This window comes from Sinocyclocheilus anshuiensis, unplaced genomic scaffold, assembly GCF_001515605.1.
Source record: "Sinocyclocheilus anshuiensis isolate Anshui unplaced genomic scaffold, SAMN03320099.WGS_v1.1 scaffold930, whole genome shotgun sequence".
Classification (NCBI taxonomy): Eukaryota; Metazoa; Chordata; class Actinopteri; order Cypriniformes; family Cyprinidae; genus Sinocyclocheilus; species Sinocyclocheilus anshuiensis.
Window position 1 is genome coordinate 543,359 of NW_015539900.1, and position 21,099 is coordinate 564,457.

A 21,099-nucleotide genomic window follows, 5' to 3' on the forward strand; every position below is an offset into this window, starting at 1 on the left:
CATGGAAACGGATGGGAAATGAAAACAGTTGTTTTGAGTGATGCTCCATAGAGAGTTGCCGTGCGTAATTAGTTAGTTCATTATCGTACGCAGGCCTAAATACACTTGTGTAGACTTACATTTTTGACTTTACCGTAAAAATAGCACAGCAATGCTTACTGTGGAATAAGAAGACTACGAAATTACGAAATTGGACCGTGTGTGACCTACCACCGAATTACGTGTAAAAATGAACACACCCCTCCCCCAGTGCGATTTATAAACGATTTAATTTTACGAGACTACTCAAAAAGACAGCGGTTCCACATACAGACAAATAACCAAATGTGTTTGTCAAATAATTTGATCTTTTCATTAGTTAGTGATTTGAAAAGGCAAAATATTGGGATGCTGAACACTTAAGCTAATAGAGTACTATCGCTTTAAGTATTGAGAATAAGGCGAGTTTGGGTGCTGTCATTTACTCGAGAGTCACTGGGTCATGTGATAACATTTCGCTCCATTTATTGGTCAAAGGCACGTGTCTAGGATACCGGACTGCGACGTCACCCGGGGGACTCGTATTAAAAATAAGAACAAAAATCCGTAGTGAAAGTATTCTAGAGCCAGTTTGCGTTTCCTTATTTACTAGAGCAGGTCTACTGTTTTGATACTGCACAGATTAAATTTGCCTGTATGTTTTACAAAGTAGATATAAAGACAATTGCAAGGGGCACACTGTGGAATTAATTTCTATAACTATGTTTTTTATTTTTACTCACACAAGGCGGTTTCGTCGTATTTAACCGACAAAAGAATCAGAAAAAAAGGATTTGTCCTTTTTTCCTGTTTGTTTCTCTTTGCAGTGAAACTAAGAAATAAGGAAAATATACCACAAAAACTGGAACACAAACATACGTGTGTGTGCGAGAGAGAAAGGGGTTAAAAATAACATTTGGAGAGTTTCACTATGGAAGAAAATGATCGCAGCAACAGAGATGTGGAGCGCCAGGATTCGGGCGATGAGTCCAATAGAGCTATTCTACCCCTGTTGCAGGCTCCTGGAAACCTACTCCCTCACAGAATCACCAACTTTTACATCGACAACATTTTGAGACCAGACTTTGGTCGCAAGAAAGAAGGAACCAGGCGCGACGAAATTAATATAGTTGAAAGAGAGAACCGCTGTCCATCGGCTCCCGGATCAGGGCAGGTAGGAGCTCCAGTGTCAGGGGAAGGAACCTCGAGCCCTCATCCAGTGAGCGCGTCTAAAAAAACTGATATTACCGCGGACGCACCTCTGAAAACCCGCGCAGAGACTGGAGATCAAAGTTTAAGCTCAGATTCGGATTGCTCGCAAAGTAACGCTGCGCAGACGAAACAACCAATGCTTTGGCCGGCTTGGGTATATTGCACAAGATATTCAGACAGACCTTCGTCAGGTATGAATGTATTTTCTCTTCAAAGTTCAATTTATGTACTCAAATATTACCTGTTGTAAAAGCGAGCTTGTGTTTTGACTCGAATGTGAGCAAATAAATCACCAAACTACAGAAATTTGTCGATGGAAAGGGGGCACGAAAACGAAGAATAATGTTCTTCATGAATGTGAAACGGCCCGCCAAGAGTCAGGGAGTTTTTTTTTATGGAGTCTATTCTCTTAAATTAAAAGGAATAACTACGAAGATTTTATTATTATTAATTTAAATCTAATATTTACAAATATTTTAAATATATAAAATAGGCTACTGCTGCTGTATGATAGGCTACATGTGTAGAATTATTAATAGGCCTAATAATTTTTATTGTTGTTTTTAATATTATTTTGACCATAATAATAATCAGAATTATGATTATTATTATATATTATTTTAAAGGCGTAGTAGCTTATTATGTAATCAGTAGAAACCCCCCCCCCAAAAAACTACGTTTAGTATACGGTACAACGTGGCCCTTGGTTTATGTCTGATTTGACATTTCTTAAGTTGTTGAAGAAAAGGAAGAACTGACAATTTTTTTTTACAATTTTAGGAATGGTAATTATGGTACATTTTTGCCTTTATTTTCTAAAAAGGAACGAGTAGTTTTGCGCCATTGTTACTTCGATGTCTTTGTTGATATTTAATTAGCATATTTTTGACAATGGAGTTGGACGCACCACAGAAGCTAAATGCTAAATCAGAGGTCTTCAAAACTAGCTTCTGAAATAAATATGCTATTCCTGCACTTACCGGCATAAGATAGAAAAAAAAAATCGGACAATTTTAGACAATATTTCAACATTTCTAATTAACTAATTTCAAATGAAGTTCAAATTGCGCACAAAACGGCCTTCCGAAAAAGTAGCAACACAAGTTTTTTTTTTTTGTCACGACGAAACTTCTGATTAATATATTCTACAATAATCTTGCGAATAGGCTACATCTTAAACCCATTTCTAATATGCAGTCTGTGAACATAATTTTACCAAAGTTTTTATACAATAAAGCAACACTACATTGTTAGCTATAGCAGGGATGAATATTTGGAAAGGTCACACTAACTTAAAAGATGTAGCCTATATATGATGCGAGTACGTTTATTGGTTCCTTAAATTGATTTTTCGATTACACAACGTGAAAATATTAACATTGTATTATAACAACAGTATACAATCGAAATCATACTCCGCTTAAGCTAAATAAAATGTGTAAAAATAGGGTGCAAGCAAGGGCTCATCTCATAGGCTGCCGATCAATCTATTGTCAGTATTCAGACCACGCGGAACCTTTGGGTGCACTTGTTTAGGCTACCTAAGAATTAACTAAAAATAGAATAAGCAGTGGGTAGTATACTAGCATTGAACGACAGGTGCTACTCTTAGAGCAAGTTTACAAAAAACGTTCTCTTATAAATGTAGTTCCTATGGTAACAGAAAGAGGGGAAAGCCTCTTTCACCCCTCCCTTTCTGGCAGTCACCCCCACCCCCACCCACACCACCACTACTACACCATGCTTCCATAGTCAAAACTAGAGCAGACTCCCTGTAACATTTGATCTGAAACAATCCTTGATCCGAGTAACTCTAAATAACAAATCTGTTATCGAAACAGCATTATTGATTATTGTTGTATTATTTTTTAACAGTGATATTAGACTGTTAAGCAACTATATTGAAAATAGACTACTGATACAACATTAATAGGCTATGTGCATTTACGGCACGAGCAAAATGTAATCTCTTTCGTTACTTTCTGAAATGCAGGACCAAGGTCGCGCAAACCAAAGAAGAAAAATCCAACCAAGGAAGACAAGCGTCCAAGAACAGCCTTCACAGCCGAGCAACTCCAGAGACTCAAGAACGAATTCCAGAATAACCGTTACCTGACGGAGCAGAGGAGACAAGCACTGGCCCAGGAACTCGGCCTCAACGAGTCTCAAATCAAAATCTGGTTTCAGAACAAAAGAGCGAAGATTAAAAAAGCTTCGGGGAGCAAAAACTCACTTGCATTGCACCTGATGGCACAGGGACTATACAATCACGCCACAACAGCAAAGGACGACAAATCAGACAGTGATTAACGTGAAGGACAGGACATCTGAAATGCAATAATTCTAAGCAAGGGCCAGTGTACGAAATACCAGCATTAAACGGATGAAAACTATATGTATGACATTTGATTCTGCAATATTTTATGTATATATACACTTTACGTGTACAGTGGTGTAAAACTTTTTCAATTAGTATCACTGCTGTACACTTACTGAAACTTCAGATATAGCGCGCGAAGGACGCTTCTTTATTTAAAAAAAGTGGGAGCGATTTGATTGACACTTGACGTTGAGCCACAAGTGAACGTGTTAAATTCATGCTGAAGTCCAAAGATTTTTCCTGCTGCATTCAGGCGACTGTGATTTAAAATAAATGGTCAAATGTTTTATCTGATTTAGATGTTTGTTTGTTTCCATGCATAATTTTATTATGAATTGTTTTACTTTATTGACTTGTGTTACAGAGACATGGTATTTAAAAAAGACAACATTGCATATCATCATATCATCATATCATGCTTACAATAATTCAGTATATTGTATTTAAAAGATGGTCTAAAATACTATCCGTCAAGGATGCTACACATCCTATGTCCTCACATTTTCAGGAAATAGATCAGACATCTGAATGCATACGAGTCAGTAACCCTCAGAAAAATCCAACCAAGGAAGACAAGCGTCCAAGAACAGCCTTCACAGCCGAGCAACTCCAGAGACTCAAGAACGAATTCCAGAATAACCGTTACCTGACGGAGCAGAGGAGACAAGCACTGGCCCAGGAACTCGGCCTCAACGAGTCTCAAATCAAAATCTGGTTTCAGAACAAAAGAGCGAAGATTAAAAAAGCTTCGGGGAGCAAAAACTCACTTGCATTGCACCTGATGGCACAGGGACTATACAATCACGCCACAACAGCAAAGGACGACAAATCAGACAGTGATTAACGTGAAGGACAGGACATCTGAAATGCAATAATTCTAAGCAAGAGCCAGTGTACGAAATACCAGCATTAAACGGATGAAAACTATATGTATGACATTTGATTCTGCAATATTTTATGTATATATACACTTTACGTGTACAGTGGTGTAAAACTTTTTCAATTAGTATCACTGCTGTACACTTACTGAAACTTCAGATATAGCGCGCGAAGAAAAGGACGCTTCTTTATTTAAAAAAAAAGGGAGCGATTTGATTGACACTTGACGTTGAGCCACAAATGAACGTGTTAAATCCATGCTGAAGTCCAAAGATTTTTCCTGCTGCATTCAGGCGACTGTGATTTAAAATAAATTGTCAAAATGTTTTATCTGATTTAGATGTTTGTTTGTTTTCATGCATAATTTTATTACTGGATGAATGTTTTACTTTATTGACTGGAGTAGTGTTAGAGACATGGTATTTAAAAAAAGACAACATTGCATATCATATCATGCTTACAATAATTCAGTATATTGTATTTAAAAGATCTATGGTCTAAAATACTATCCGCAAGGATGCTACACATCCAATCTCCTCACATTTTCAGGAACTAGATCAGACATCTGAATGCATACGAGTCAGTAAACCTCAAAACTACACTTCTAATGCAAGTACTTGACTTAAGTTGTTGTCTGTTGAATTTAGCTGGGAATGTACAATAAAAGTTCTCTCATCTTTTTCCAAATGGATATCTGGCAAGTTTATTTTACAGAAGCATTTTCGTTTCATCCCCTATTTTATACTTCAGTATGAAATTACAATTGTTATTTAGCTGGAAAAAAAACAACTCTCTTAAAAGGTTATTTGAATATTATTTAAAATCTTGTCAGCAGTGGATGTTTTAATAAAGTCTGCAATTGTCGTGTATTCTCCCCCTTTAAAAGTACATATTGTGGAAAAAGAGCATCATCACCACCACTGCCTCCAAAATATTGGCAAAACGACTCAGATAATGATTTAGAAAAAAGTTATAAGATCTGTCCACAAGTGTTGTAATACATTAAGCAGAAAGACGAAAAGTAAAGAACTGAAACAAATCCACTGAAAGACAAATAATCGACAGTACAGGCGTAAAAAGTAAAGAGACCTTTTTTTTTATATCAATAGGATTTAGTGTAACATTAAACAGGATAATTTGTATAGCGTTTACTTGTGTAACAGTTTCAAAAGAGAACTGGAACGCAATAAGATTTATTGTAGCACTTTGCAGAGCTAATAATTAATGTTTTCAAATGGTCTGAAATGCCTGAAAAGAAGGCAATGGCAAGTAGCACATGGCATTAATTAATAAAAGGCAAAATAACTTTAAATTTACTTGGTGAATTGTCCTTTTAATTGAATCAAATTCAGCTACTAAAAGTAGGCGGGGCACACAGAGCATGAGGCTCTTTATCTAAAATTAAGGTTAAAACAGTCTTGCTGGATGCAACAGTGATTACGCAGCCAAAATAGGTGGCCTTGATTCGCATTCAACTGGAAAGCACAAATAAAGTTAACTTTGGCACAACCTTACTGTGTACATAGTGCAACATTTGAGAAAAATAAACCTCTTAGCAATATTTAAAAAAAAAGTTCACCAAATCTTGTACAGCCAAACATAAAATGAAAAATTCGTAATACGGTAACACAGTTTGAATACATTAAAACAGGGCCACATTGACAGATGTACTACTGCATGGGCTGCAGCAACAACCAGTTTACAAAATTTGGTAAAACTCGATCTATTAATGATCAAACGTCATTTTTCTTTTATTATGAGACATGCTACACATCTGGTTTCGTCCCAAGGTTTATTTGGCGTCTAACGTGATTTGGTTGCAACAAAAAAAATGAATAGGCCTAAACAAAAAAAAAACTAAATTATGCTGCAAACCAAATTTAGTCCAACTGTCAACACTTGGGGAAGTCCAAATGCTGCTAATAGATTTAATTTCACTTTCCAAGCATGAAAAAAGAAGAAGAAAAAAAAAAAAACTTTAAAGGCAAAATAACTTTAAATTTACTTGGTGAATTGTCCTTTTAATTGAATCAAATTCAGCTACTAAAAGTAGGCGGGGCACACAGAGCATGAGGCTCTTTATCTAAAATTAAGGTTAAAACAGTCTTGCTGGATGCAACAGTGATTACGCAGCCAAAATAGGTGGCCTTGATTCGCATTCAACTGGAAAGCACAAATAAAGTTAACTTTGGCACAACCTTACTGTGTACATAGTGCAACATTTGAGAAAAATAAACCTCTTAGCAATATTTAAAAAAAAAGTTCACCAAATCTTGTACAGCCAAACATAAAATGAAAAATTCGTAATACGGTAACACAGTTTGAATACATTAAAACAGGGCCACATTGACAGATGTACTACTGCATGGGCTGCAGCAACAACCAGTTTACAAAATTTGGTAAAACTCGATCTATTAATGATCAAACGTCATTTTTCTTTTATTATGAGACATGCTACACATCTGGTTTCGTCCCAAGGTTTATTTGGCGTCTAACGTGATTTGGTTGCAACAAAAAAAATGAATAGGCCTAAACAAAAAAAAAACTAAACTATGCTGCAAACCAAATTTAGTCCAACTGTCAACACTTGGGGAAGTCCAAATGCTGCTAATAGATGTAATTTCACTTTCCGAGCATGAAAAAAGAAGAAGAAAAAAAAACAAAACTTTAAAAACGGTGAAACTTTGTTTCAACTACGTCTAATTTACACACAAGTTATAACCAGAAATAGCCTACGACTCATCACCTCTTAAATGATAAATTTACCTAATCCGTCTAAAAAGTAAACCTATGCATAATTTTGCGCAAATACTCTAAAATGAAATAAACGAGATACTATCGATATTGAGCTAAACTTTGTAAATATGTGTTTAGTTGGCATTGCTGCACTCGTAACTCTTACCAGAAACTTTATACTTCAGTGTTACCTGACGCCATGAAAACATTTCTAGAAAAGTCGTATTACTGAAAAGGTCCAATACAAAAGGCTATCTCTGAGAACCATTCCCAGCATTGACCTGTTCCTCAATGCCAGAGAATCTCATCTGCATTTCTATTCTTGCCAAGCTTGTATGTGGAAGTAACGCCCAACGGTCACTGACTTAAGATTCACTGGGAAGAAAAAGGCAGTTGCCGCTCAGACGCGCAGCGAGGCTCCTTAATGAAGTCTGTGGCCGGGAGACCCCGTTGAAGGTCAAAGCCTCCTGTCACAGCTGCAGGTGGCTCGTTTCACTTCGCCTACATTTCATCACCTCGGAATTCAGCACGGATCTTAAAGGCATCTCATTAATTGGTTTCACTTCATACACCAACAGAACATTTCTGCAATCGAAGTTGAGATGAAATGGTGGGACGAGATTCCTAGAACTCACATCCGGAAATTCCCAAGAACTCTTCACTCTTGCTTCAACTATTTTGTCCAAGAAGTCATACCGCCAACTTCTGACTGGTTGCTGGACAGACAAAATATGAAGCGCTAAAAGCCTAGCTTAAAAAGTTTGACGTCCACTTCCCCATAACTCACACTAGGTTACCTCAGAGGTTCTGATCTGGATTTGAATTCTACCATTTTTATTTATCACTGATAACACACACTGATACTCTCCTCTCCCTAAACAGGTCTTTCCAAAGTCTGAATGGCTGGGGTTCCTGAGGCCACTCACTTTAGAAAAGAAAATACATATCAGAACGGTGTTGATCTCCCATGTCTGCGTATCAGAGAAAGGCCTATCTTGTCCCCTTTCCAACGGAGTCATTTATCTAGTTTTTGAATGCTTCCTAGTCAAACTTGAATATGCAATGAAGAGCTGGGGCTTTATGGCGGAAATATAATTAAGGCAGTGAAAGATGTAGAGGGTGAAGAATGGGGATGACATCAGGCCAATTTCACACTTGGCACTCGGATGGCCAAGCCAAAGCCAGGCTCTTGCCACGCAACACAGATCAAAGCACACTGCCAGTTCAGAAAAAGCAAAAAAGGATTTAAGTATGCTAATCTCCAGGACAAATATATTTTAATCTTGTTAGAATACAAGTTAACGCCACAGCTCAGCGGTTGAACTTTATAGCGAATTTAAGGGTGAGATCAAATTTCACTTACATTTTTTCCAATGTGTATAACTTCAGGTCCATTCTGAGCGACTTAGGTAATTGTACAAAATGGTTAATCATCCAGCTGACGTGATCAAGTAAAAAAAGCATTGCGTTCATTGAGGATATCTCCACTCTACGGCAGACAAGCAGCTCTAGCTAGAATAAAAGCATTTTGTATGCATGGGAAATTGATGTTTAGCTGTCCAGTTCCCTTTGTTTTGAGTCACAGCCCACTGCACCTTGACAACACTTGATCTGTCATACTTAAGCTCAAAGCACAAACACAGAGCTGGGTAAACACAATAGAAATAAGCTACTTTGTAAAGTCACAACCAACTTTCTAAACAGCGAGCAGTTTCCCGAGTAGGGTTGGTTACATGCACAGAAAATCTCAGGTTAGTATGAAAAAAAAAAAGTGACCTGAGAACTGAAAATCTTGCAAGAACAGCAAAGTTCATCTTAAGGTATACGCAGCCTTCAACAATTACATAACTTTGAACTTATGATGGTGTTCTTCAGGTATTTCATTCGCTGATCTAGCACTTTTGGGACCAAAAACCTTGCAAGTGCAGACATTTAATACCAAGGTTACTAGTCTACACTCATTAAAAAATTAATACAAATAAAGGATATGTTTGTTCTATAAATCATATTTAGTTCTATAAATAAATAAAGTTTTCCAATAACTTTTCTTTGGATTATACATTCAATTTAGGCAAAACCCTAACGAAATTACTTCATAAATGGCAGAAAAGTGAATATTACTTTTCTCATTTACATCAGTGATCATCTGAAACACCCAGGCATTACATTTCCCAAAAGAAAAAGGGATAATGTACATTCCTGAATATATCCTTGTGATATGTAACATGTTTCCCACTGCGCACAGAGAGCAGACTTGTTAAACAATGCAACAATATCAGAGAAAGCGGTGAGTATTGTCATGTTCCCCCTCAGTGATTTGGCTGACACCCATATCCAGACCAACTCACAGAGCTGAGCAATCATGGCGTCTCTTGCTCCTTTACTCTCCCAAAACAGGACCTGCCCCTGTGCTGCCGCCACAGCGGCGCATGCGTAGTTCTGCATGGAGGGAGCTGTGAGGGAAGGGTGCGAAAGGCATGCCATCATGCTTACCCAGCGGCCATGTTCAAAAGCCCGACTTGAACAGACATGGGACATCAGAACGAAGCAAGCAGACTGTGCTGTGAAACGATTTGGGACAATAAAGTCTGTCTTTTTGCCATTGCATCTTACATGCCTGTTAACGGTTCCTCACACAAATTATTCTGAACAGGAAAAAGTGCCAAGTATGAAAACAAATGACTCATTTAACCACTATATTTGAAATATTTTCTTTTCTTTTATCACGGGTAAACGTTTCATAAATAACATTAGTAATACCATAGTGAATGCCATGAAACTAAATTGAGGTTAAAATGAACTAAGGAATTAAGCATGTAAATTAAATCACAAGTCATCGGAATAAAATCAGGTTCAGTATATTATATTATATTATATTATATATGAAAGTAATACAGGAAGAGTGTGCCCACTAATCAACAGTGGAAGCAGTTGTAATACGCTTTATGAATGTCAAATAATTTTTATCATCATAATTTTGAAGTTACTAAAAAATTCTAAACAATAACACACTTTAGGAAAATATTTAATGTCTTCATTTTTGGTCCAGGTTTTGAGTGTTCTTCAGCAGACGCTAATCTGGAACTAAAGTTCGCTGTGCTGGAAAACGGAGCTCTTACAGTGACCTGGATATGTGAAGAAAACAATAAGGCATAGAATTACAGACGCATTTGATACAAAAATTTCATGCAAAAAAAGCTAAGCTTTTAACCGAGATTCTTGCTACATTCCTGAACGTTCAAAAATCTTTTCTGCCACACACACACACACACACACACACACACAAAAAAACGTTTAGAAAAAAAATTGACTGACAGTTTTGCTTTTGAATTTTGTTATCAGACACTTGTTTGATAGACTTTTGAAATCCTATTTCAGTGACGACTTGTACAACTACTTGCATAACCCGATAAACAAGTCTCTCTAAGATTTAAATATGGCAGGCACAAGATTAAAAAAAACTTTAACAGCATATGTATTTAATGTACATTGAACTGAAATGTATACACATACTCTGTACACTTTCACATTATTTGGCTAGCAATAATGGTATTTCACATACTTACCTATTGTAATCAATGTCTAAATTTACTAGAATTCCAGCAAAATTAACACTATTCTGCTTAAAGACTCCAAGTGTTTGCGGTATTTCATTTCATAAAACTAAACTGCAATACAGATTTTACAGGTTACAAGTTGTTTGAGGCATAATGCGAAAAGAAAAGGCTACATTTAGATCATACATCTCATAGGGTTAGAAGTTTGATTTTAAAAAGCAGAAAGTAGAAAATAAAAACAAGGAAACCATTGTTGACTGTTTAAAGTAAAAAAATAAATAAATCACGATCATTTAAAAACTGCATTGATATTTGTATGCAGAAACGCACTAGAGAAATGCATGAAAAACTGGAACACTGTTTATGCACAAAGCAAATCAAGACAACACTATGGTTCAGGTTTTCAGTGTGAACATGTTTAACACTCTAATGAATGAAAGAAGGTATGTCACATCATATGTAAATACCTGATACTTCACTGCACAACGTCTTAGCCACATGGTCTGCCTCACTGGCGAAGAGGGAGATGATATCATCTTCCAACTCTTCCACAATGCTTTCACACTGCAAAAGACATTAAAAACACAGTCATGAGCATTCTATGAACAGTAAATAAGAAAGAAGCAGTGGCCAATCACATCAGTGAAAAAACAGTAACGGGCAGCCATCTTTAGCACTATACAGTTGGCAAGTCTGCCATCTTGAATGGTTCACGAGACAACTTACAGGCAAATGGCATTTAGTCATTTTACTGTGGTCTAAAAATACAGCCATCTTATACGGAAAACATAAAAAAAAACACTGTACAGTTCTGCCACACACACACAAAAAAACGTTTAGAAAAAAAATTGACTGACAGTTTTGCTTTTGAATTTTGTTATCAGAAACTTGTTTGATAGACTTTTGAAATCCTATTTCAGTGACGACTTGTACAACTACTTGCATAACCCGATAAACAAGTCTCTCTAAGATTTAAATATGGCAGGCACAAGATTAAAAAAAACTTTAACAGCATATGTATTTAATGTACATTGAACTGAAATGTATACACATACTCTGTACACTTTCACATTATTTGGCTAGCAATAATGGTATTTCACATACTTACCTATTGTAATCAATGTCTAAATTTACTAGAATTCCAGCAAAATTAACACTATTCTGCTTAAAGACTCCAAGTGTTTGCGGTATTTCATTTCATAAAACTAAACTGCAATACAGATTTTACAGGTTACAAGTTGTTTGAGGCATAATGCGAAAAGAAAAGGCTACATTTAGATCATACATCTCATAGGGTTAGAAGTTTGATTTTAAAAAGCAGAAAGTAGAAAATAAAAACAAGGAAACCATTGTTGACTGTTTAAAGTAAAAAAATAAATAAATCACGATCATTTAAAAACTGCATTGATATTTGTATGCAGAAACGCACTAGAGAAATGCATGAAAAACTGGAACACTGTTTATGCACAAAGCAAATCAAGACAACACTATGGTTCAGGTTTTCAGTGTGAACATGTTTAACACTCTAATGAATGAAAGAAGGTATGTCACATCATATGTAAATACCTGATACTTCACTGCACAACGTCTTAGCCACATGGTCTGCCTCACTGGCGAAGAGGGAGATGATATCATCTTCCAACTCTTCCACAATGCTTTCACACTGCAAAAGACATTAAAAACACAGTCATGAGCATTCTATGAACAGTAAATAAGAAAGAAGCAGTGGCCAATCACATCAGTGAAAAAACAGTAACGGGCAGCCATCTTTAGCACTATACAGTTGGCAAGTCTGCCATCTTGAATGGTTCACGAGACAACTTACAGGCAAATGGCATTTAGTCATTTTACTGTGGTCTAAAAATACAGCCATCTTATACGGAAAACATAAAAAAAAACACTGTACAGTATATGCACTAGACATTATCTTTGTATTTAACAGAAAAATGAACAGCAATCATATAACAAATTAAATAATAATAATAACAAATTAATAATAACTAATAATAATAATTAAATAAAATAATAATAATAACAAATTAACATTTATAATTACAAAAAACAAACTAAATCTAAAATTACCGTAGGGCCATGTCACTTTGTTCAAGAAAATAATGTTTTGGTGATTCATGAATTATCTCAGTTTATGTAAATGTTTCAAAGGCCTTCGGAAATAAAACTTTGGGGGGAAAAAATCACTACAATTTTTTTAAACGTATGATTTGTAGTTTGATACTATACAACTGTCATATGATTAAAAAACAAAATCAAAATAATTAATATGGAAATAAAAAAAAAAGCTTCTGAAAAAATGTGGGAAACTCACTTTTTAATGTGTATATAGGCCTGTCAAAAATACTAATATACACAATGACAAATATATCAAATGTATACTCACAGCAAACTTCAAGGCACTGGAACTCTCTGGTCCATCAAACTTAAAATTTTTGAAATCGGGAAAATTCACGCCATCATTTCCTCTTGGTGCAAATCTCTTGTAGCTCTTTTCTTTGGTGTCCGGGTCCTCATAGAGAGCATAATCGCTCATGCTATTGCAAACTTCTTCCAGCAGTTCAGTTAAGTAAGCCTCAGACCTAGCCAGAGGAACCTATCATAAAAAGAATTCAGAATAAAATTATAGAAAAATTTGTTGACTAAGTTACCAAAACCGAACCTCCCCTTCTTAAAAAAAAGAAAAAGTAGGGCACTGAGGTCACTTAGATGACCTTTCCTTCCGTTCCCATCTAAACACATCCCCTGTGCCACGACGTTGACTTTTAACCTGCATCTCCAAAGTTGTAAAAGTAGATTCCCTTGCCTTGGCAACAGAACAAAAACACACTGTGGTGTCTAGACAGGTCAAGGTGCACCCTGCTCCCGCCCCTTTGGCCTCCCCCGGAAGGAGAAAGGGGAAAGGGTGACGGGGGAGCGGAGAGAGTGAAAAGGCTGGAGGGCGGGGGGTAAGCAGTGGGGAGGGGAGTTGTCAACAGCAGCCAAGTGCAGGGTAAACAGTGGAGTCCCATCCTTTGGTTCTCTTGGGCAGCTCATCTCTTCCACCCTCCAATGATCAAAGCAGGAAGTCTTCCTTGTCAGGCCAGTCAAAGGGTGGCGGGGTTGGGGGCGAGGGGGTTATTGGAAAGAGGACAGGCTGCAGATGAGCTGGATTTTCTTGCAATGTAGATATATGGACCGCAAGATAAGACAATATACGAACAACTACAAGCAAGAACATCAGCAAACGAAGGAGCCGATCGGTGCAGGACGTTTAAACCCTATCAATTTCAAACAATGTGGGTATAACGTCATCCTCTGCATTAAAACGGAATTATCATATTTGAGATCTTCACCAATTACACTCCAAACTAATTTCAAAACTTTAGGAGACTTCAGGCTAACCACCGGAGAACAATAAGAGAGATTCTGTCGTGCACAAAAGTCCAAAAGCAATAAAAATCTCGCCTTTGGATCTAGCGAAGGATGGCTTGTGTGCCGCATCCTCTGCCGAGTCCTTATCATGCAATCCTGAAAATGGTGGGGAATTAAATTCCTCCCCGTAACAGTCTGAAGGGTTTGAATAGAAGCTGTCAATAAAGAATTTCTGTAGGAATAAAGGGGGGGGTGGGGGGCAAGGCGGCCCAGGCAGAGAAAAGGCTTCTCAGGGATGCATCCTTCACTGAACTCCCATTGGAGAGCCAGGCATCATTGTAGGGCATTTCATTTTGCTGCCTTAATTCCCTAAAAAATGGCTAAAAAGTCTAAACATGCACACAAAAAAACATATAGATTAGATATAGGATCTGAACGAGAGTTGTTGAGTGATTATTTATACATAAATTGACCTTTCAGCAAAGCTGTTGAAGGTTATCTTTGGTGAATCTGCTAAAAACATGAGGTGCGTCGCAGGGGTTCACCTACAGCTTCTGGGCAAGTGAACCAAGCCAAGTATGAAAACAGAAACAGGGAGGGATTTGGCGAGCTTTAATTAGCATTTATTTTTAAGTGAAGTCACTCTCAGGGAAGAGTGCGCGAGTTCTGCTACACTGCTCCTGCTCTGCTTCCTTATTATTGAAGAGAAATGGGATACTCAGGAACTACATGGATCGGGCTTCATTTTCCGGCACCACTGTTACAGTGGTTATGTGCGATAAGTAAATATGCTAAACATAATTCAGTACAGCACAAAACGTTTTCGCCCTTCACAGTGGCATTTGAGAGCCGTGGCTTTTTTTAGACTTGTTACAAGCTACAGTTTTGAAAAACTGTATTGCACTCTTAGCTTTTTTAAAAATTTGCAGTGAAAAATAAAAACTCGATATTGACCAAAATCTCGTTACAGCTCCCTGAGCCGCAATTTAAAGCATAATATGCAATTAAAACCCAAATTCCTGACTTCACCTCAATGAGCTGATAAATGACAAATTAAGAAAAAAGACAGATGCATGAAACAAAAAATTAAGTACTTCATTAATCAACTGTTTCATCTGCAATGAAGCAAGACATAACAGATTTAACAGGTTTCTTTCTCAATCCCTAACAATACCTGTAAGGTTTGTGTTTTTTCTTTTTGCCCAAACAGTGTACATGAATCAATAGTAAAATTCAAGCTTCCCATTCAAGTCCCATCATCAATTAGGGCAGAGCATTACTCTTGTTGCATTGCAGGATGACAAACATTTTACCCACAGTTGAAATGACCTAATAGGGGAGGGGAAAAGTCAGAACTGAACAAACACTTGTTATTAGGCAGCAGTTACAATCAAAAGGGGATTAACCCCAAATCAATAGTGGAGTCGGGCACCTAATGACAGTCCCTGGATACCAGGGGTCAGGGCTCAGAGTTCATTGGGTCTGACCTTTACACATTGACACCACTGCTGAGAAGTAAACAGTAAAAATGGCTCCCTTTACTCAAGTAAACAGAACAAGCTTATAAACACCAGGGAAAAATTAAAGAGCTATGTAACGCAACTAGCCTAATCACTAAATAAATACACAGATCTCAAGAAAAATTTAAATACCTCAATTTACAATCTTAATAAAAATCCATTTTAAAAGTGAAACTTACAATTCAGCTCTTATCAGTATATTGTAGAATATTTTCAGTCTGTGTTAATAATGTAACTAAAAGCTCATAATCAATATGTGACCCTGGACCACAAAACCAGTCATAAGGGTCAATTTTTTTTAAATTGAGATTTATACATCACATTATACATTCAAGCTGAATAAATAAGCTTTCCATTGATGTATGGAATATTTGGCTGAGATACAACTATTTGAAAATCTGGAATCTGAGGGTGCAAAAAAATCAAAATACAGAGAAAATCGCCTTTAAAGTTGTTCAAATGAAGTTCTTAGCAATGCATATTACTAATCAAAAATTAAGTTTTAATATATTTACAGTAGGAAATTTACAAAATATCTTCATGGAACATGATCTTTACTTAGTATCCTAATGATTTTTGGCATAAAAGAAAAATCAATCATTTTGACCCATACAATGTATTTTTGGCTATTGCTACAAATATACCCCAGCGACTTTTTTTTGTGGTCCAGGGTCACATATAGTGGTGGTAAAGACTGAAAACTTGGGGCACAAACCGGAATGATGCAAGTTCTACCTTCACTACAGATTAACTTTTCCACAATTTATCACTATCAAGGTTGTGCTCTTGAGCAAGACATACCCCAAGTTGCCTGTCAGAATCATCCTGGATGAAGAGGAAATGACTTTAGAGGAAACTGTAAATGCACTGATAATGATAAATGCGATAAATTGATTCTGGAGCACTCAACGGTGAATCATACCTTTTTGTCTGTAAGACTTCCATCGGGTTTAAGTCTGAATCCACCAACATGAATCGTCTTTTTTGGATCAGTTTGACTGACTGAATAGTTAATCTCCTCTGCAATCGCCATGCAGGCTAGAAAAGAAAGAAAGAAAAAAAAAGTCATTACAATCGATTTAATCATTTAAAAATCGAATGGTGGTGAAAAAGGTGAAAAAAAGGGAAAAAAAAGATTCACATTTTTTTGGATGAACACATCTCGACAATATTCAAATCAGAACATTACCAGCAGGAAATAGAAGGAAACGTATATTTAAAAAAAAAGCTTGTAGCAGCCTATCGTTGTACTGCAATAAATATGGCTAAATATACATTTCCCATGAGATAATGGTGTATACCTACTTGTACAATTAATGATCAGGCCTAGATTTTTAATCATTGCTTGTACTTAAATCATCTGAACTAGAATCAAATTTGTATCAACTTTTTTTTTTTACCTGCATTGCTGCATGTACTTTTTAATGGAAAAATGGCAATGGCAAAAAATGCACTAGCTATGCTTCTGGTAAAATCTTGAGTTTACTGGTGCTTAGTCATGCTTGCTATATTACCATGGCAACTGCCAAACCTGGGCGGAGCTTAAAGTAGGATTTATGTGAACCAAGCTTTGCACCCTTTGATTTTGCAAAAAGGCTTGGTCCTACCATTAGTTTCACCAAGTTTGATTATTTTGTAATACTAGCAATATTATTCCATAATAGAAACCAACAGGGCTTTTTTTTTAAAGAATCTTAGTCCTGCAAAGTGCCCAGAATGGAATACACATTTAAATTGTACATTTACCATTCAAATTAACTTCGGAACCCTCTGAAAGTAAGAAATGAAATCTATTCACATACAAGATAGTAGAAATTGTTTCAGTGTTGGTTTAATGTTGGCCTTTTATAGCGATGATTCATATGAAAAACTAGTCAGTAAAATTAATCATCTACGAGACATATTTGCTTATCTTAGTCAGAAAAACGTAATTTATGATAGAAAAGACAAATTTAGTTTAGAAAACTGGATTAGACATTCATAATTGAAGGCAAGCAAAAAAACAAAACAAAAAAAAATAAAAAGTGTAATAACCTAATATGTCCAGAAGTGGAAATAACAGTAAAAAAAAAAATCCATTGACTAAAGACCTGTACTGCATACTGTAGTCATCATTACTAAGATCTAAATATCTAAATATGCTTGGAAAAAACAAGTGAAACTTGCACAAACTTTATCAATGCAATATAGCACTTAAATATGATTATGCTTATGTTGAGTTTTATTGTTGTGAAGAACTGCAAGTAATCTGTGAAACTGAAAAATAGAATACAGAATAAATAATAATGCAAGGTTTTTTTTTTTTATACTTTTTTATACAATACTTTTTAAAGCACAATTAGTTACCATTGAACATGTGGTTGTTTGCCTCAGAAACTCTTTTAAAATGTCATTAAAAAAAAACAAAACAAAAAAAACAAACAAAGGGAAGGATTTGCATTGTTTACAGGGCATTTTAGTCAGTGTAAAAATTTTAACCTGAATGAAACAACACGTTGCACTAGGAGAAATATATATTTAAAAAAAAAATCCCAGTTAAAATATTTAGTAAGGTCAAACGTTGAATGGATAAATTAAGTGAAAAACTGCTCAACTAGAATCATGAGGTGTTGGACAGAACAGAAATTCCTCAAAAGTGAAGGTTTACATACAGCTTAATAATTCTTAATTCTGAATTATGCCCTTATGAAAAACCTTGAATATCTTTAACCTGTCACTTGGAAAATATTATTATAAACACTTGATAAAACTACTTCATGATTCTGAATAAATTACCATTTAATTCATGCGCATGCTCCCCTTTATCTGCACTGATGTCACAAAATGTTTAAAAACATGGCGGTGGCAGTTTAAAAGAAAGTGAAAATTAAGAGATAAAAATTACACTCCTAGTAAAGAAACTAACCAACTAGAAATAGTTGTTGTAATTACCAGCTCAATCATTACTTACTATAACATTAAAAGTAATTTGTTTGTGTGTGTGTGTTTTATTTGTTTATTTAGAAACTCCATGTAACATCAACTTACCTGAACAATACAATGCTTCATCCTTCTTTGACTCTGTTGTACTGGACAACATGAACACTGCCGCAAGAACAAGGCAAACCTGCTTAATCCATGGTGACATGCTGATCTCCTGAATGAGGAAAACATTGTAAAGGTAATTGAAATTGCATTATTCCATTTCATATATACACTCACAGAACAATTATACTCAATATTCGTCACAAAAAGCTGATAGTAACAAACATAAGAAAGCCCAGTCTGAGTGAACAAACTGTACGATTGTCTAAAAGATCTTACTTAAGCAAACACTTAGCTATCATGCAAATATATCCAAATTGGCACCCACAAGTTAGTCAATGGTTTGAGTGTATTGGCTTTGCATATATTAAAAACAGTGTCTGATGTTCACACAGCCCTGTATGGACAAAAATATGGGATAAATTAATAATGAATTATGAATAGTGAATATGGTACCATAATACATCAATGGTGTCTTAAGAATGACAAATCTTTGAAATACCACAATTACAATAAGTATTCATTTGGCATAACTTTTTAAACAAACAAGAAGCTTCTCTGACACAATAATGGGGTGTGTCAACATTACTAAACTCTTATGAATAATGACAGAATAGTGTGTAATAGTGTGTAGTGTGTAAAGGGAATAAAGTATGCTGCATCTTCCTCAAGTGAGATTTCAAAAATATACACAAGCCCAGTTGGAATAGTGACCAAGTTATAAAACACCTCAGAGGGAGCATTTTAAAGTCTTCAAAGGATTTCAAGTACTTATCAGGTGTATTTTATGCATAATACGCTTTGCTGCTCTTCATTCAGTTAAACTTTTTGAAAACTTTAGGGACTAAGTTCTGAATGAACTAGCGCCCCCAATTGACCAACACCACACTTTTTGTCCATCTACTGTGTAATTTCCTTTTAACACTAATGTTCTCATAACCAAATAACTGACTTATCGCAATATATGCATCTGTTGCTTAAATAGGTTAGGATGCATTTTAAACTAATTACTCGTCTAAATACATGCAGCCTAAACGAGTAGGTGTCACCTAAGAGTGCGAAGAATACTCTTCAGTAAAACTTGGTGCACCTGCTCCACCTGTTTCATTTGTTCAGGTTCGTGTGAGTAAATGAGCAGCTAAAAGAACCAAAAAACTAAAAAAAAAAAACCTTACATATTAAGGATTGGATAGGGTATAGTGGCCAACCTGTCGTTTTAAGTTTATTAAACAAACACATTATGAACAGTCGAAGTGTTTACTCTCTTACCTGAGACGCTACGTGTGACCAACAAGAGGTGAGTGAGGCACGGGTAAAAGTTTTCGTTGCTACAAAAAATGACTGAGGCGAAAGAGGGTACAAATTCGGTACCTAATAGCTTACACAAAAACTCCCAACAATCCGTCTGAAAAATTAATTACAAATGCGCTTCCTGTACAAAAAGCAACGACAACTTACGTGCCGGTCTGTCGTGCTGCCACGACCAGCAACCTTGCTGGCTGCACTGAGAATTGACAGCCGCGACATCCAATGAAATTACAGAATTCTGACTCTTATCCAATGAGCGCAAAGAATGCCTAGACATCAAATACCCGGATTAGAAAGTTCCCAGACAGACACCACTCGACCAGATAATGGCAAACATTCCAGCCATGTGACAATCAAGCATTGGTAGGAATCATCTGTTGTACCCGCACTAATATGAATAATCATTCCATGAAAGAAAAAGTTCCAATAAAATAAATAAATTAATAAAACATCCTTTATTTTTGTTTTCTGCAAACTATAATAGAACTAATCTCAGGCTAAACTAAAATGGGGGTTCATGGTTTAGCTGTATTTGAACATGTGGAAGTCGTAAATTAATCACCAGATTTGGTATTTTTATAAACTAAATCAATTTTGAATACTGTTGGCAGTGTGCTGTGTGTAGACGCCACAAACAAACACAATTAGGGTGACAGCAGCAAATGCAGTCTAACTGAAATAAACATCGGTATTAGGGATGTCAATTTTCGATCATTTCCATGATCGATCGTCGTTTAAATTAACTATCAATTAATCGATTAATCGTTAACTTTAATGCAGCAAAAAGCGTCTATTGCAGCATCACGCAGTCACCGGCATGACAGGATGTGCAAAAGCCACTCAAAAAAAATTAAAGGGGTTTTAGTCTGAATAAAATGCTAGTAGCAGGATTGTAAAATGAATAGATGTGATTATGATCATTTGATAAAATGAAGAGAGCGCGCCGTACGTTTGAGATCATTTTACTTTGTTGACTGTTTCCTATCCCGACACGGAGACCGCTGAACGCGCCTCTTTAAATTGTTTCGTGTTGCTCGTTATTGTATTTTAAAACACTATTGCAATGTTTTCAACTGACATTATGGCATTTAAAATAAAA

At 36.1% G+C, this 21,099-nt stretch overlaps 2 protein-coding genes across 4 annotated transcripts; one reads left to right on the forward strand and one right to left on the reverse strand.

Moving 5' to 3' along the window:
• Positions 1 to 887: 887 nt before the first annotated feature.
• On the forward strand, positions 888 to 3,709 carry LOC107686076 (homeobox protein engrailed-2b). Its single transcript, XM_016482911.1, has 2 exons — positions 888 to 1,421; positions 3,224 to 3,709. Exons 1-2 carry the CDS (start codon positions 950 to 952, stop codon positions 3,538 to 3,540), a joined length of 789 nt encoding a protein of 262 aa, XP_016338397.1. The 5' UTR covers positions 888 to 949; the 3' UTR covers positions 3,541 to 3,709.
• A 6,271-nt stretch (positions 3,710 to 9,980) lies between these two features.
• LOC107686078 (protein canopy-1) lies at positions 9,981 to 20,208 on the reverse strand. Of its 3 annotated transcripts, XM_016482913.1 has the most exons (8): positions 20,151 to 20,186; positions 19,962 to 20,033; positions 19,792 to 19,830; positions 18,696 to 18,804; positions 16,591 to 16,706; positions 13,181 to 13,390; positions 12,349 to 12,445; positions 9,981 to 10,350 (listed from the first exon to the last, which is right to left on the reverse strand). In XM_016482913.1, the coding sequence occupies exons 3-8, from the start codon at positions 19,798 to 19,800 to the stop codon at positions 10,310 to 10,312; spliced, it is 582 nt and encodes a 193-aa protein (XP_016338399.1). In that variant the 5' UTR covers positions 19,801 to 19,830; positions 19,962 to 20,033; positions 20,151 to 20,186; the 3' UTR covers positions 9,981 to 10,309. The 3 variants fall into 3 exon arrangements, with proteins under 3 accessions (XP_016338399.1, XP_016338398.1, XP_016338400.1); XM_016482912.1 differs by having other exon boundaries at positions 9,983 to 10,350; positions 19,742 to 19,830; positions 19,962 to 20,208; XM_016482914.1 differs by lacking the exon at positions 19,792 to 19,830 and having other exon boundaries at positions 9,984 to 10,350; positions 20,151 to 20,184.
• Between the last annotated feature and the right edge of the window lie 891 nt (positions 20,209 to 21,099).

Bases quoted from the DNA above. Each gene is read 5' to 3' on its own strand.
- LOC107686076 (XM_016482911.1), top strand. From the start codon at position 950: ATGGAAGAAAATGATCGCAGCAACAGAGATGTGGAGCGCCAGGATTCG. The intron at 1,422-3,223 runs GTATGAATGTAT...TCTGAAATGCAG, and splicing joins TTCAGACAGACCTTCGTCAG to GACCAAGGTCGCGCAAACCA.
- LOC107686078 (XM_016482913.1), bottom strand. The intron at 12,446-13,180 runs GTGAGTATACAT...TGTCTTTTGCAG, and splicing joins CCAGTGCCTTGAAGTTTGCT to TGTGAAAGCATTGTGGAAGA. The intron at 10,351-12,348 runs GTATTTACATAT...TCACATATCCAG, and splicing joins GTTGTGCAGTGAAGTATCAG to GTCACTGTAAGAGCTCCGTT.